Raw genomic sequence first — 14,100 nt, 5'->3', positions numbered from 1 at the left:
TTTTGATTTTGTGGTTTTTTCCAGGTAGGTGGTGGGATCTGTCTTGAGGAGTTTGTATGTGGAGTCTCGGAGTAGGTTGGATAATTTGGTATGGTAGTCAGATGAGTTCATTACCACCGTGGCGTTGCCTTTGTCTGCTGGCAGAATGATTATGCTGGTGTCATTTTTTAGGTTAAGTAGTGCTGTCTGTTCCTCTTTGGGTAAGTTGCTTTTGGGTGGTTTGCTGGTGCAGAGGATGTTGGTAACTTCGAGTCTGATTTTGTTGGCGTCATCAGGGTTAATTTTGGTCAGGCTGGATTCGACTCCGCATATAATGGTTTCCGTGGGAATGTGTTTGGGAGCGACTGCAAAATTAAATCCTTTAGACAGGACGTTGGTTTCGGCTTTGGTGAGAATCCTATCTGAGATGTTGTGCACAGTTTGTTTCATGTGTTGCTGTGGGAGAGGAGGGGTTTGTTTCTGGCGTTCCTTTAGTCTTCGGAGTTTATTGGTGTGTGTGTCTGTTTTGTAGGCAGTCTCTGTTTCAGCTCTCCAGACGGCGATTTGTTTGAATTTGTCCCAAAGTGTGGGGTGGATCTTGTTGCTGAGTTGGGGTGAAGTGTGAGGAGGTCTCTGTTGATTCGGTCCAGGAGGAATCTTTTTGTGTGGAGTTCGTTTCTGATTAGGGCCAGTTCAGTTCTTATCAGGATGCGAAAAACCCGAAAAACCCAGGATCCACATACAGGCACCCGCAAAAACATCAGAAAACATATATATACTGTATATATATATATATATATATATATATATATATATATATATATATATATATATATATATATATATATATATATATATATATATATATATATATATATATATATATATATATATATATATATATATATATATATATATATATATATATATATATATATATATATATATATATATATATATATATATTGTTGTCCATGGTTTATTTCTATGTGCTTGATCACTCAACCCACTATAGCACAAATAACACACATGATGAAAAGATAACACTGCCACACATCAAAAACATCTCAGAAACAACCAAAAGACTACTACAGCCACACAGCATTACCATAGCACACAAACCAACTAAAGCCCTCCAAAACATCTCAAATGGACCAAAGACTCAGTAATCCAAGAAGAAAACATACCAAGCTAAATTCAAAAATCTACAGATTTCTTGGAAGCTTGGCATTCAGAAAATCAACCATCTACATACACATATAAATAAACCATACTTACACACTATTCAAAAGAGACAATAAATATCCTAAGAAGGAAACAAAAAGACCAGAACACCCTCCAGCAACTAATACCCTGATAAACAGAATTTGTAAGAAGCAAGAATCAAACAGAAAACAATGCCTTCATCAAGGAGAAAATTATACCCTGACAAAATTGGCAGGGCATTTATAGTACACAAACAAGGTATAAACCCCCAAATTCACTTGGGCTGAAGTTGCTACCTAGTTGGTTAATGAATGTCTTCAGGTAAACAACCAAGTTCAAAGAGCACTCTGAGCTGGGCAGAGGAGGGTAATGTAAACTTGTGGGCAGAGTTTCTCTTCAAAGTGTTTGCCATTAAAAGCAAATAGCTATTAGCAGACAGGCAGAACGTATTCCTGAGTTTGTCTAGGTGAGAATTTCTCAGCTTTTCCACAAAGCAGTTTTCCTTTCAATTCATTGTTAGAAGAAAATAGAAAGGAAAACTGTTGGATTTTTTCTGTCCAAAGCTCAGAAATACAAAACTAACAATACTTTAAAAACACAAAGAGTATACAGTAACTGGGTACTATGTAGTCTTGCATGTTAGAAGGATTTCAATGAGAAACTTCTTTTCTGAACCAATGAAGCCAAATTACTAGATATATATAAAAAAAGAGTTTAGCAATGGAAAAGCAGCTACCACAGAAAATTCAAAGTAGCCTAAATAAACGTGTTACAGAATGCCCTGCTTTCACAATCTGTTCAGTTTCCATTACAAAGAGAATGGTTGGAGAAAGACCATCTGCTTCAATTGCTTGGATGTGGATGGTCATCTAGGATGGTCATGCATTCAGTGTAACAAAGGTCTTCATGCCCTTTTGAAAGGCCAAAAGAATAGGCAGAGATCTCACCTTGGGAAGTACAGTGTTCCAAAGGGCAGGAGCCATGGCAGAAAAGGCTCTTCTTTTGGATCTTACAGCTGAAATTCCTTGACTGATGGGGTCCATAGCATGGTCCTTCTGCCGGCATGGGCGGACCAGGCTAGCCCGATTGGGATGAGGCAATTCCTCAGATAGCCTGGATCCATGCCTTATTTGTCTGTTGCAACAAAACTAACAAACAATTTTATAGTCATCATAACATAGTGCAAGGAATTATAATAAGAACGCTGTCCACTGTATATTAAATATACACATAAGCAAGTACACAATGGTATAGATAAACCTTTACATTCTTTCTACCAAATTCATTAGATAGAGATGACTTGGGATATCATTACTGTTCATATTGGCTGGGGATGATAGGCTTTCCTCCATTACTGTACATCTGAGGATACCTGGGAGGTTAAGGCTGCTATGAATACAAAGGATGAGAGAAAAGCCATAGCCTCTAATATATGTTCAGATCTCAGGTGAGATGTGGCCTTGCACTATTCACTTTTCCTCAGCTCAGTCAATCACATAAAGTTACTGTGAGAAAAAAAGACTGAAAGACAAATCTGAAAAATGGAGCATGATTTTTTTAAAAAAAAAACCGTCAGGGAAAAGCCCTTGAAAGACACTTTTAAAAACAAACAGTTTTTGTAACACTTGATGAAAAGTTGCAAGCCAAACTTTTTCTCTCATGCAAAAGGAGACTGGGTTCTCCAGGGCCCCTTTAAGCTTCCTTCCTTCCTTCCTTCCTTCCTTCCTTCCTTCCTTCCTTCCTTCCTTCCTGATTTTGAGGTGGGTGGACATATTCATGTCAATCCCAGTTGTGAGTCTGCTAAATGAAACCTGTCACTTACATGGCTGCTTTCTAAGTAGAAGCCAAGAAAGTAAATAGAAAACCCTCAAGGCAAACTGTCTCAACTAAATGAGGATCCATTGGAAAGGGTACAGAGCACCATCTGTGTTTTAGTAACAATGAACAAGTGGCTACCATTGGAAAACAGCCCATTAAATCTGCTTGCAAATGCGTCCTTACTCCACCTTACTTGGCATCTAATACTTGGTGATTATCAGCTGGTTTAATAAGCATTAAAGCAGAAAGTTCCAATTGCTTCTAAGTAAGTTTAATTGTCGGCTCAAATTTAATTGTTGCTCAAAATAAATGCTAAGACCAAATTACTTGATCCTTCCTACCATTAACTGGCATCCAAAGACATTGTGTAACAATCCCAATGATTGACTAGAATTATGCTCATAAGAGAGGTGTTCATGTAGGGCTTTCAAGTCATGTCTTTTCTCTTCAGGAAATCATTTGCACATCAGCCCCTGAGCATGTACATGGCTACCCACACTCTCAGAGTACCTTTGGGCACTTCATAGGATTAAGAGCAGGGGGTCTTCAAACTTGGCCCTTTTATGATTTGTGGACTTCAACTCCCAGAATTCCTCAGCCAGGCCTGCTAGCTGAGGAATTCTGGGAGTTGAAGTCCATAAGTCATAAAAGGGACAAGTTTGAAGAGCCCTGTTTAAGAGCATCACAATACATATGCAGTAATAAGATATAAAATAAATACTGTGTTGGGAACAACACTAGCTAACCACCGCTATCTACCCCCACATATTTATAGTATATTTGCATGTCATGTTAGACCCAGAAGTGTTCTCAAGGTGTGGATAAAAAAGTCAAGATGGCAGCCACATAAATAACACATAATAAAGCAAGTGGAGCTTCTGTAGCACTGTTGTGGCCACCATCATAACTTTTTAAACAACATCCTGTAGACATCTCTACTTCTGGGGGAAAGAAACAGGTTTTAATTGGCTAGCTGAATCAGGGCCAGCTGAATTTCACCCTCTTCCATTGGTCAGACCCTGCAAGAAGCTGTGATTTTTACATTGTATCAGAATACACTGCTCAGCTGATGGGACCAAAAGCATGCCAACCCTATTGGAGTTTGTAAGATGATCAGAAAGAATTGGAGACCAACAATTCCTCAGATAGCCAGACCTGTGTCAGATAGGGACCATAACTGTCTTTCAGCTCCTTGAATTGCATCCAGATTCCACTGGTAATCAGTGCACTGCTCATAGTAGTGATTATGTGAGTATAGTGAGGTATCCTCATAATTATTCATTCTGCAGTATGTACCAGCTGTCATTTCTGAATGGTCTTCAAGGGCAATTCCACATAGAACAAACTGCATTGATATAGTGGTTAAATGCACCATGCACCAAATCAGGAGATCATGAGTTCTAGTCCTGTCTTAGGCACAAAGCCAGCTAGTTGACTTTGGACCAGCTATTCAGTCTTAGCCCTAGGAAGGAGGCAATGGCAAAATGTTGGATTTGTCCCAGCCAAAATGTTGGCAAGAATGTTGGATTTGTCCCAGCCATTTCTAAGAGTCATGATTGATTTGAAGGTACCAATTTCTTATTTTCTTCCAAACAAGCCAGAAGTGACCGTAACGAGAAATAGTTTCAGTTGGTGCATATGATAAATTTATCCAAAGGCTAGGTACAGCTGCTCTTTAAGCAAGAGTCATGAGTCTAGAATCTAGACTCTAGATGGACCCCTGAACTATATACCAAATATATCTGGGGAAGCGCATGACAAAAGCAGCATTGTGGCATTGCAAGCTCTCCTCCTTTGCGACATTATGTGAGATCACAATACCTACAGAAGTGTAGGGCTTGAATCATGATGGTGCAACACTTTTGTCAGTCTGATGTCCTTTGCCTCAAGTAAACGCCACTGCCTTTCATCTTAAAGCCCCTCCAATTTATGTCCCTATAATCCCTATAATTGTTAAAGAAGGGGACGACAGAGAATGAGGTGGCTGGATGGAGTCACTGAAGCAGTAGGCGTGAGCTTAAATGGACTCCAGAAGATGGTAGAGGACAGGAAAGCCTGGAGGAACATTGTACATAGGGTCGCGATGGGTCAGACACGACTTCGCAACTAACAACAAATCTCTTGTTAAATAAAAAGAATGTTCATCCAACTTGGTTTCAATATGGTCAATTACGGGCCAGGTGGAAAGAAGACCAGAAAATTGGTTTCTCAATGACTGATGAAAATTTGGTAAAGCAAATTAGAAATCAGGGTCCAGCACATATCAAACGGATATATCTTGCATTGATAGAAATTGACTCAGAAACAGAACTTGTTAAAGATTGTATGATAAAGTGGGCTCAGAATATTCAAGAAGTTATCACAATGGACACTTGGGAAAAGATCTGGGTGAGGAACGTAAAATTTACACAAGCTCAAAACTTAAGAGAGAACTTTTACAAAATGTTTTATAGGTGGCATTTAGATCCTAAAAAGCTTGCAAGTATGTATCCGAACTACCAACCTAAATGTTGGAGATGTGGTGGCGAAGATGCAACGTATTTTCATATATGGTGGACCTGTAAAAAGGTTAAAGCTTTTTGGATTAAAATCTGGTGGAATATGCAGAAGATATTTAAGCAAAGGATAAAGTTTTGTCCGCAATTGTTCTTATTGGGCATAATTACAGATACTACTGTTGTGGACACTAAGTTGATGTTGAACTTAATTACAGCAGCAAGACTTTTAGTAGGTCAATATTGGAAGAAGGAGGAACTGCCGACTATAGAAGAATGGACTCTAAAAGTTTCTGACCTGGCGGAAATGGCAAAGATTTTGGCTTATTTGAAAGACCATTCGCAACAACGTTATATTATGGAGTGGAAAAAGTGGATTGATTATATCCAGAACAAATATGGGACCAAAAAGTTTTACTTAGCATTTGAATAAGTTTTTTTCTTTTTTTTATGTGATATTAGTATTGCTTGTAGTCATTTCATATGAGCTAGAGTGCGATAGACTTAATAGTTTATTGTTGTTAACATATGGGTGTTTATGATTGTTTTTTGCTTTTATACCTTGTATTTAGCGCTGGGAAGTCGGGGAGGGGGGAGGGGGGAAGGGGGGGAGGGTTAGGGAGGGTTAGGAAGGGTTGGGGGGAGGGAGGGGGGGAGGGATTGTTAAAGATAAAATGTATTGTAAAACTTTTCAATAAAAAAAAAGAATGTTCATCCATCTGCACAATTACATATGGGTTTATTCAGCCTTAGGCAGAAACATATTTATACTCCGGATTAAATTTAAGTTGTTCATTGTGAGGTCCAATTTCACTTGGTTTCTATTTCAGGGCCACAAATTTTTACCTTTTACCTTCAATCAAATCCTAACCTACTTCATTATTAATCTCAAATCAGATATGAATCAGTGTATATTCATTCTCACAATGGTTTGAGCTATATAGTGTGTTCAAGGTAACAATTTACGTAACTTTCCTAATAGCAAAGCCTGAGAAAAGGGAAGGTAATAGAGACTCATTTCTTGTATTTGCCACTTGTATCGAAAAGTACACAAAAACTTCAAGATTACTTATTCTTTTTTGGCAACCCTATTAAGGTTCATACTGTAATATATTTAGTTACTTTTTGGTTTTTTCTCTCTTCATCTTGCAGCATGTATATGTTCACAACTATAACCCATATATTCACACACATAAGCATTACATTTTGGATTACCAACTGAGATTTGATTTCTGCCATGAAATGCCTTACAAATCCAGACTGCTCTTTTTGCATTTTGTGAATTTGCAGCCAGTCTGAAAATATATTGATCCAAGAATTAAATATTGATCTCGACAAATTCACAATCATTTCTTATTAGTCATGTTCTTTAAGGAAGAGATTTTCAAAGGCAAAAGGGCAAAAAGAAATTGAATCACATATTGGATAAAATCTATATCTTGATTGAACAGCAAGATTAGCTGAAGTTGTCCTCAAAGGAGGGATGCCAAATTTAGCTTTGACTGGATTGATGCCATAGGAACAGAGTTGGCAAACTCAGACTGTTTTATAACCATGAACTGAGGCAAATGTTAAATTTAGATTTCCAAGCCTGCAAGCCTTAAAGCTGAGCTAAATTGCAATTTTGAAAGTTTCATAAATCTAGCATTTTATTAGGGAAGGAAAGAACACTGTACACATTTGTATACATTTAATACCCTTAGTTATTATTTAATGTTAGAAACTGTCAACAGATTTTAAACCTTTATCAGAGACATTTATTAGGATTTGATTTATATTTATAATATGTCCTTGTTTAATCTCTGCTTGCTCCCAAGTGATGTGAAGAGATGCTTATCAGGGGAAGGCCCTCTCAGTGGCAACAAACCAGGGATGAAATGCCTTCCAAAGAGAAGTCAAAAATATCTGGATCTGTAACTGGCTGAAATCAGATTTAATCAAAACTGGAGTTGCTCAGCTGAAATCAATTGGACTTCATTAGCCTGGAAGGCTTTTTACTTTTCCCAACCTTATTTATTTAAATTCATACTCCATTCTACTATTTAAATGAAGATAGCTAATTTATTTATTTTATTTGTCTCATGCCTTTATGAGAGAGGCAGGCCATGTCTGTGGAAGTCCCATTTCAAGTTACCAGATGAATGAGTGGCAGCCAAGGACAAAACCTTAAAGAGTGGTGGGATTCATGCAAAGGAAAACACTCTGTCAAGCAGATTAGCCAGAGTTATGTGGCTTACATAACATATTTTGTATCTCATTCAGAAGCCTTTGGGCAGCCAATACTTATGTAAAAAACAGGTACTTTCAGAATAGCCTTTTCAAGGATCTACATCAACCAAATCAGTGGTTAAATTCTGAATGTATGGTCTGAACATAAGGGCAGCCTTTCAGGTTTTAAAGATTATCTTGTGAGGTTTCAGCATTGGAAAAAATTGTATGCTGGTACCTGAACCATAGACTACCTGCAGTTCTCTTGGGGGACATCTTAGGACATGGGTGTCAAACTCGATCATGTCACATGACATATCACAACGTATCGCAATGTTTTTTTGCTTTTGCAGAGCTGGTGTGGGCGTGGCCTGTGTGTGATGCATTTGGCCTGCGGGCCTCCAGTTTGACACCCTGTCTTAAGGCAAAAGGTTAGAAATAACTGGTTTAGAATTAATGGAACTTGGCATTTATAGATTATACATCAGTTATAGATCAGTTTCTAATTATGCTGAGAACTTGGTCATCTGAACAAATAATATCACTCACATAATGAGTACTAATTATCTTCCCTTAGAAAGGCAGAATCTTTTTCCCAGTGCTTTTCAGCAGATGACAAAAACACATTTTACAGAGCTCTTTTTATTTATCGGTCCTTCCACATTCTTTCATGCTTGATGTCCTGTGCCTGGGACAAAAAAAGAGGGTTTAATTGCTATTTTGTGTACCTTTAAAATATTTTAAAATGACTCACTTCTCTTTTTTTATGCATACTATTGTAGACTATTTCTTTCAACCTTTCCTTGTATGTCATTTACACTAAATCCTTTGATCATATTCACAACTCATCTTGAAAGCTTCCTGTTAGTTTGTATTAGACTGAATACTAGATAGTCAGCAGTTAAAAAATGGTCTGTTGAGACACTCCACACACCTATAAATATGCATATGATTACACACTTTATTAAGCTATTTTTTCCTCTTTTGATTTAGTGTGTTGAGTGAACCCATACAGGAAGTAAGCTATGATTTATGGTTTAGCATATTCTGTGAATTAAGTCTGTAATGGAACAAATCAATTAAGCAAACCATGGTTTAGCATGTCAGACCCCACTGCCAGAATGTATCTAATTTGAAACAATGTCCTTATCCATAGGCACACATCAAGGCATTATTAAGGAATGAAGATTATATGTCCATCCTGATTAATGTGCATACGATCTTTGAGCGTTTGTATTCACAAAGTCACTATCTTTTAAACTGCTTTTGATCTTAATTAAAAATGAAAGAACAAAACTAACAGTATCACAGAATCTAAGATGATGGCTACATAATCTACTGTGACCAGAGGCAGTATTCCCTTAAGAACAACTTGCTTGGAAAGGCTAATAAACTAGAGGGATCTCTTTAGCCCAGGGGTCTTCAAACTTGGCTGCTTTAAGACTTGTGGACTTCAATTCTCAGAATTCCTCAGCCATGCTGGCTGAGGAATTCTGGGAGTTGAAGTCCACAAGTCTTAAAGCAGCCAAGCTTGGATACCCCTAGTTTAGCCTCTATTGAAAACAGGATATTGGATTAAAAAAATTGGCCTGCCCTTTAAGCAAAAGGGTCCAAACCAACCATTTACTATGAACACAATTCAGCAATTAATGTTCTAAAACGTATAACTGAATAATTGATAGTCATTCATTTAATCATAAAAATACCCCTGCCCAATAAATTAAATTAAGGCACAGGAAGTTGCCTAATGCCAGCAAGGTTTACAGGGCTGGGCAATACTTGAATCAAGATTTCCTTGAAATCCAACTCTCTGTTATGTCATGCTGAATCTCAACTTTAAAAAGCATTTTGAAGAACTTTGTCAATTTAATCCAATTCTGTTCATTTGAATCAATGATCACACATCCAGGGGGTTATAAAAACAAGAGATATTTAGTCAAACCTTAGATATTAAAAAATGGAATCAAAATGGTAGATAAATCCATAGGTAGACCAATAGTGGCAACAATACATTTCATGGTGGCAGGAAAACAATAATTAGTGATGTTTTCTAGAGGGTCTGAGGATGACTGGCAGATTTTGTGAGCTTATGTGAAGCAGCTGAAGTGCTCTGGGTCAGACACAGAACCCAACACATCCACTTCAAGAAGAAAATTCCTTCTTGATATTACAGATTGTGCTCTAATCAATGAAGACATTAATGAATTCACTTACTCATAAGGTACTCAATATTAAGCAACTTCCTATGATCCTGTATTGGCTGTCTTTAGGCATCTTCCAGATAAATTGGGATTAAAATGTTCAGAATTCCTAGCCATGATAGTGTGGGAAGTCAGCCCCGCAGAGAAGGAAATATTAAAATGGCAGAAGGATATATTTCCTAAAAGGATCTTAAAGAGGTAGAAAAGCATGCCCAGTTTTTTCTTAATATCCCCAAGTCTCCCTCCCACAAGCAGAAACCAGCTCTGTAGAAATGCAGATGTAAACCATTCAGGAAGGTTGAAGCTAGAAGATTAAGAAGACAAAGACACCTAAAATTTACATATCCCACCCAAACTCTAAGACAGGACATAATAGGATTAACCCACAGATGCCAAAGGGACACACTCAGACTCAGGTCAAAATACACGACACAGGAAATACAAAGCCTCAAACAGGAACAGGAAACAACCTTAAGAGCCCCAGAGGTTATAAAAACCCACTCCCTACATGTGCTCTCTCTCTCTTTTCTTCCAGAGCGATCTTTCTGTCTGGCTCTCCTTTTCCGATAAACTGCAACCTTCTTTCTAAAGCAGTCGCCATGATGTTTATTCCTGACTTGGACTGAACCATGATGAAGAATTTTCCTTCAACAATAGTTAATTCCTGTTCTGAGCATATAATTTTACCATATCTGAATGGTGAGGTAAAGCTATTTTGGAGTTCATAAACCCAACTGCATAATAGAAATTGGTAGGCATCTCCAAGTACTGTAATATTGCTGAAAAGCTGTAGTAAACAGAGGGCTCCTGTGAATATAGTTGCCTGGTTCATAATTTTGCATTTATTCATCACTTGAGTTCATTACAAACATCATGGGGAGCACTGCTCACCATCAGGGCCCATGATGTTTGGTCTGATGTAGTATAAGTAGCACATGTTTTGTATATAGCTTAACCACTGAATACACAGTAACAATATCCTGTCAGAACATCTTTTAATGAGAAAAAAAAATCAAAACATTTTCACTGGTGCCTTTTATTAAGTAATGCAAAATACAGTACTAGTTGTGACACTCCATGCAGTTGAGACAATATAAATGCAAGCTTACAGAAAAATAAGTGACCAAAGAACCCCTCAATTAATTTTGAGGTAGTGTACAGTGTGGGGAAGTTGAAACACAATGGGACAGACAAACCAAAATATCTGTAACACTTTGTGCATTCATTTTCCCCCAGTTTTTTCTCCTAAATACATATGTATTAAATAACTTTGTGGTTTGTTTTGATTCCATTTCATTGAAAAATAGATTTCTTTATAATATCGCATTCTTGTATATCTTGCACTGCACACAATCTACATTTTAAAATCTTATAGGGTCTGATTTGTCCTTGCAAAAGTTCTTCTCTCCTTTTTCTCTCTTGCTCCCTTTCTCATTTAACCCTTTTCTTCCAAGAGTTTAGGCACATGTGGCCTCATGCACAAAAAATAAATAAGAAACTTACTTGAAGGGGACAAAAAATGTCACTCAAAGTGCTTGAGAATACTAAGGATAATCTAATAAATATCGTTTTGTTTATAAAAATATATTAGGTTATAAAAGTGGGCAAAGGGTTAGTATCCAAGATGGAAAAGTCATTACTGTATGTGAAAAGTGTCTTGTAATATTTGTAATATTACAAATATTACAAGTGTCTTGTAATATTTTTCTTTTCTTTTATCAGGTTTTTTTCCTGCTTAAAACAGTACCACGGTGACTGTGTGTATATGTTCTCTCTCTCTCTCTCATGTATGTATGTATGTATATCCTTACTCATTTTAAAAACTTGAGTCCCAGGTATACTCATTTTAAAATCCATTAAGAACCACTGATCTCCAGTACAGAAAAAACCTTTTTAATAACTTAGCTTTCGTCAATCACTGTTGATGTCATCAAAGTATGAGCTAGTAGCAGAAAACACTTTTATAGCTATGTGGATATTAGCGATCTGGTCATGCAATGCGTAACCGGTCTACTTGTCCCACGTTCTTCCATAGTTGGCTGCATTGATTGTGGTTTTGCCGTATTAGCCAGTATTCACTTCAGTTTTGATGTTTTCCCTCCCCCCGCCCACCCCGCCTGTTGGTTGCATCCATCCTGTAGCGCACAGCTGTTCGACATTGTTGCCGGACCACTCCTGCTGCTGTTCTGTCCGGCTGTGCTGTCATACTCTGATGATGTCAACAGTGGATTGACGAAAGCTAAGTTATTAAAAAGATTTTTCCTGTCCTGGAGATCAATGATACTGGACATGTCAGATGTCATCATAGTTGTTGTTCTATCTCATTCTATCTATCTCCTTATTGCAGCTTTGGAAGATGTTTCAGTTAAGGAGGGTTCCATACAATTGTGCTTTTGTGAGGCTATCCTTTCGACTTAAGCCTGTACTTCCAGTCCGTTGAAAATGCTGTTGCTTGCTATGTAGGCTTGAATGGCTTCCTTGCTCAATGGAAGACTGATGGATATCTGAAGCCTCCATAGAACTATGGTTGAGGGACTCAGCTGAACTGTTTGGACTAACATCGACATATTCTCTTTTCAACACAGGACTTCCATCAATGCTTTTGCTACTGCATACCTGGACTGTGATTCTTTCACTTTTTTTGTCCCTTAGTTCTTTTGTTTTATAACAGGGCAATTTGTCCTGGTTACAACTGGTACTTATGTCAATATTCAGACCACTGTCTGTCCTCAGGAAGCAAGAGTCCACAAGTCTACTTTGACAAATATCATCTCCCTCTGAGAAGCTATCACCTTTGTAACTAGCGTAAATGGGACTTGATCGACTGTCTCCTTTCTTTATAGGACTTCTGTAATACTGCTCTGAAAAGCTGCAGGGAGAAAGCCTGCCACTGTTCCTGTAAGAATATGCACCAATATCTTCCACACTAAGCTGTCTCCACTGTCCAGGTAGGTCTTCTTCTGACAAATGAGAGTTCCTGCTTTCACTGCGCATCTTCTGTGATGCTAAAGCTTGTTGAGTTGTTATGGCCGAGAAATGATAAGGCTCGCCTGCATAAGGTGACATAGTCCTAGTGAAAGTAGGGGAGTTCTCATTGTCATCTGCCAGCTCCATGTGCTGAATAGATTTAGACTTGGCAAACCTTGGACTCCCCTGCTCATAACCTGAAGAGGGCTTTCTTTCAAACATCTCATCGCGGCTGCTCAGGTAAATGGCTTGCTGGGAGGCTGTCAAAGTGCTACCCTGGGCATTCTCCTTCTCCTCAGATGTTACACTAAAGCTGGAGTAGGAGCTAGAAGTAGGCAGCGAGGTAACATATTCTGGAAAAGCTTCATGAGAGAAGCTAGAATGGAAGCCATCTTCTTCAACTGTGCTGTCAGTGGAATTCTGGGACCTCAAGAACTCAACGCCCTTTACTTGCATGTCTACACTCTGCCTTCTCTCCCGTCTTCTTTCCTCAGGGCAGTAAAGAGCTGTATCACTGCAGTAAATGTCGGACTTGTACTGAGGTCTTTGGCCAAGTTTTCCAAGAGATTCCTGGAAGGCAAGATCTCTGCTTGATGGGCTTGACATGTGGGGAGAAAGATTGTTTGGGTCAGGTTTTTCCAGGACTTTTGCAATGACACAAGTTGGTATGTTATCAGCAAATGATGTATGACACAGAGGTACTGAGAGGCTGCATCCATGCTTTTCTAGATGGAGGCTGACACGTTCCTGAAATTCAGCTGGCAGCTGTAATAAATGTAAGGAAGGAGAAGAAAAATATATAAAAGGGTTGTCAATAATAAAGCTTAGGATCTAGAAATCCCAGTTACTGAAGCCTACATTTCTTTCACATTTAAAGTGAGAGAAAACAGTAATAAATAAAAAGACTCCTATCATGAACGAATTATTAACTCAGATGTTCAAACATGGCAGATTGCCCTGGCTGACTAAAGGAGTTAGCTGTTTTTTATGTGTGTATGTTATATCCTATCCTGCCTCATAGAGGGAAGATGTTTAACATTCAGATGCTTAACTATATTAATATCTTCCCCTCTGTCCTTTTTTGATTGATATCAATGCACTAATATACACCAATTACTGTTAAATAAGGAAGACACATTTGCAAATTAACGATCAATATTAATCTTGAGGATTGCAGGTTGTATTTCCGCTTATTTCCACTGTCAAAATAAGCTTCTGGTTCCCAT

General features: G+C 38.1%; 2 protein-coding genes across 2 annotated transcripts in view; one reads left to right on the top strand and one right to left on the bottom strand.

Annotated features, from left to right (window-relative positions):
* WDR25 (WD repeat domain 25) overlaps window positions 1-12,794 on the top strand; it is a 118,556-nt gene extending 105,762 nt beyond the window's left edge. The window contains exon 8 of the transcript XR_014027256.1: window positions 12,751-12,794. The gene's annotated coding sequence lies outside the window, so the exon portion shown is untranslated. The remainder of the gene's footprint in view (window positions 1-12,750) is intronic.
* The window catches only part of BEGAIN (brain enriched guanylate kinase associated), a gene marked incomplete at both ends in the record, with an annotated part of 178,964 nt that continues 177,132 nt past the window's right edge, over window positions 12,269-14,100 (bottom strand). The window contains one exon of the mRNA XM_081333979.1: window positions 12,269-13,639. Within this exon, the coding sequence (XP_081190105.1) occupies window positions 12,269-13,639 (1,371 nt within the window). The remainder of the gene's footprint in view (window positions 13,640-14,100) is intronic.

Source organism: Vipera berus, assembly GCF_964194415.1.
Source record: "Vipera berus genome assembly, chromosome: 1".
In the NCBI taxonomy this organism is placed as follows: domain Eukaryota; kingdom Metazoa; phylum Chordata; class Lepidosauria; order Squamata; family Viperidae; genus Vipera; species Vipera berus.
This window is presented reverse-complemented; position numbering and strand designations above follow the sequence as displayed.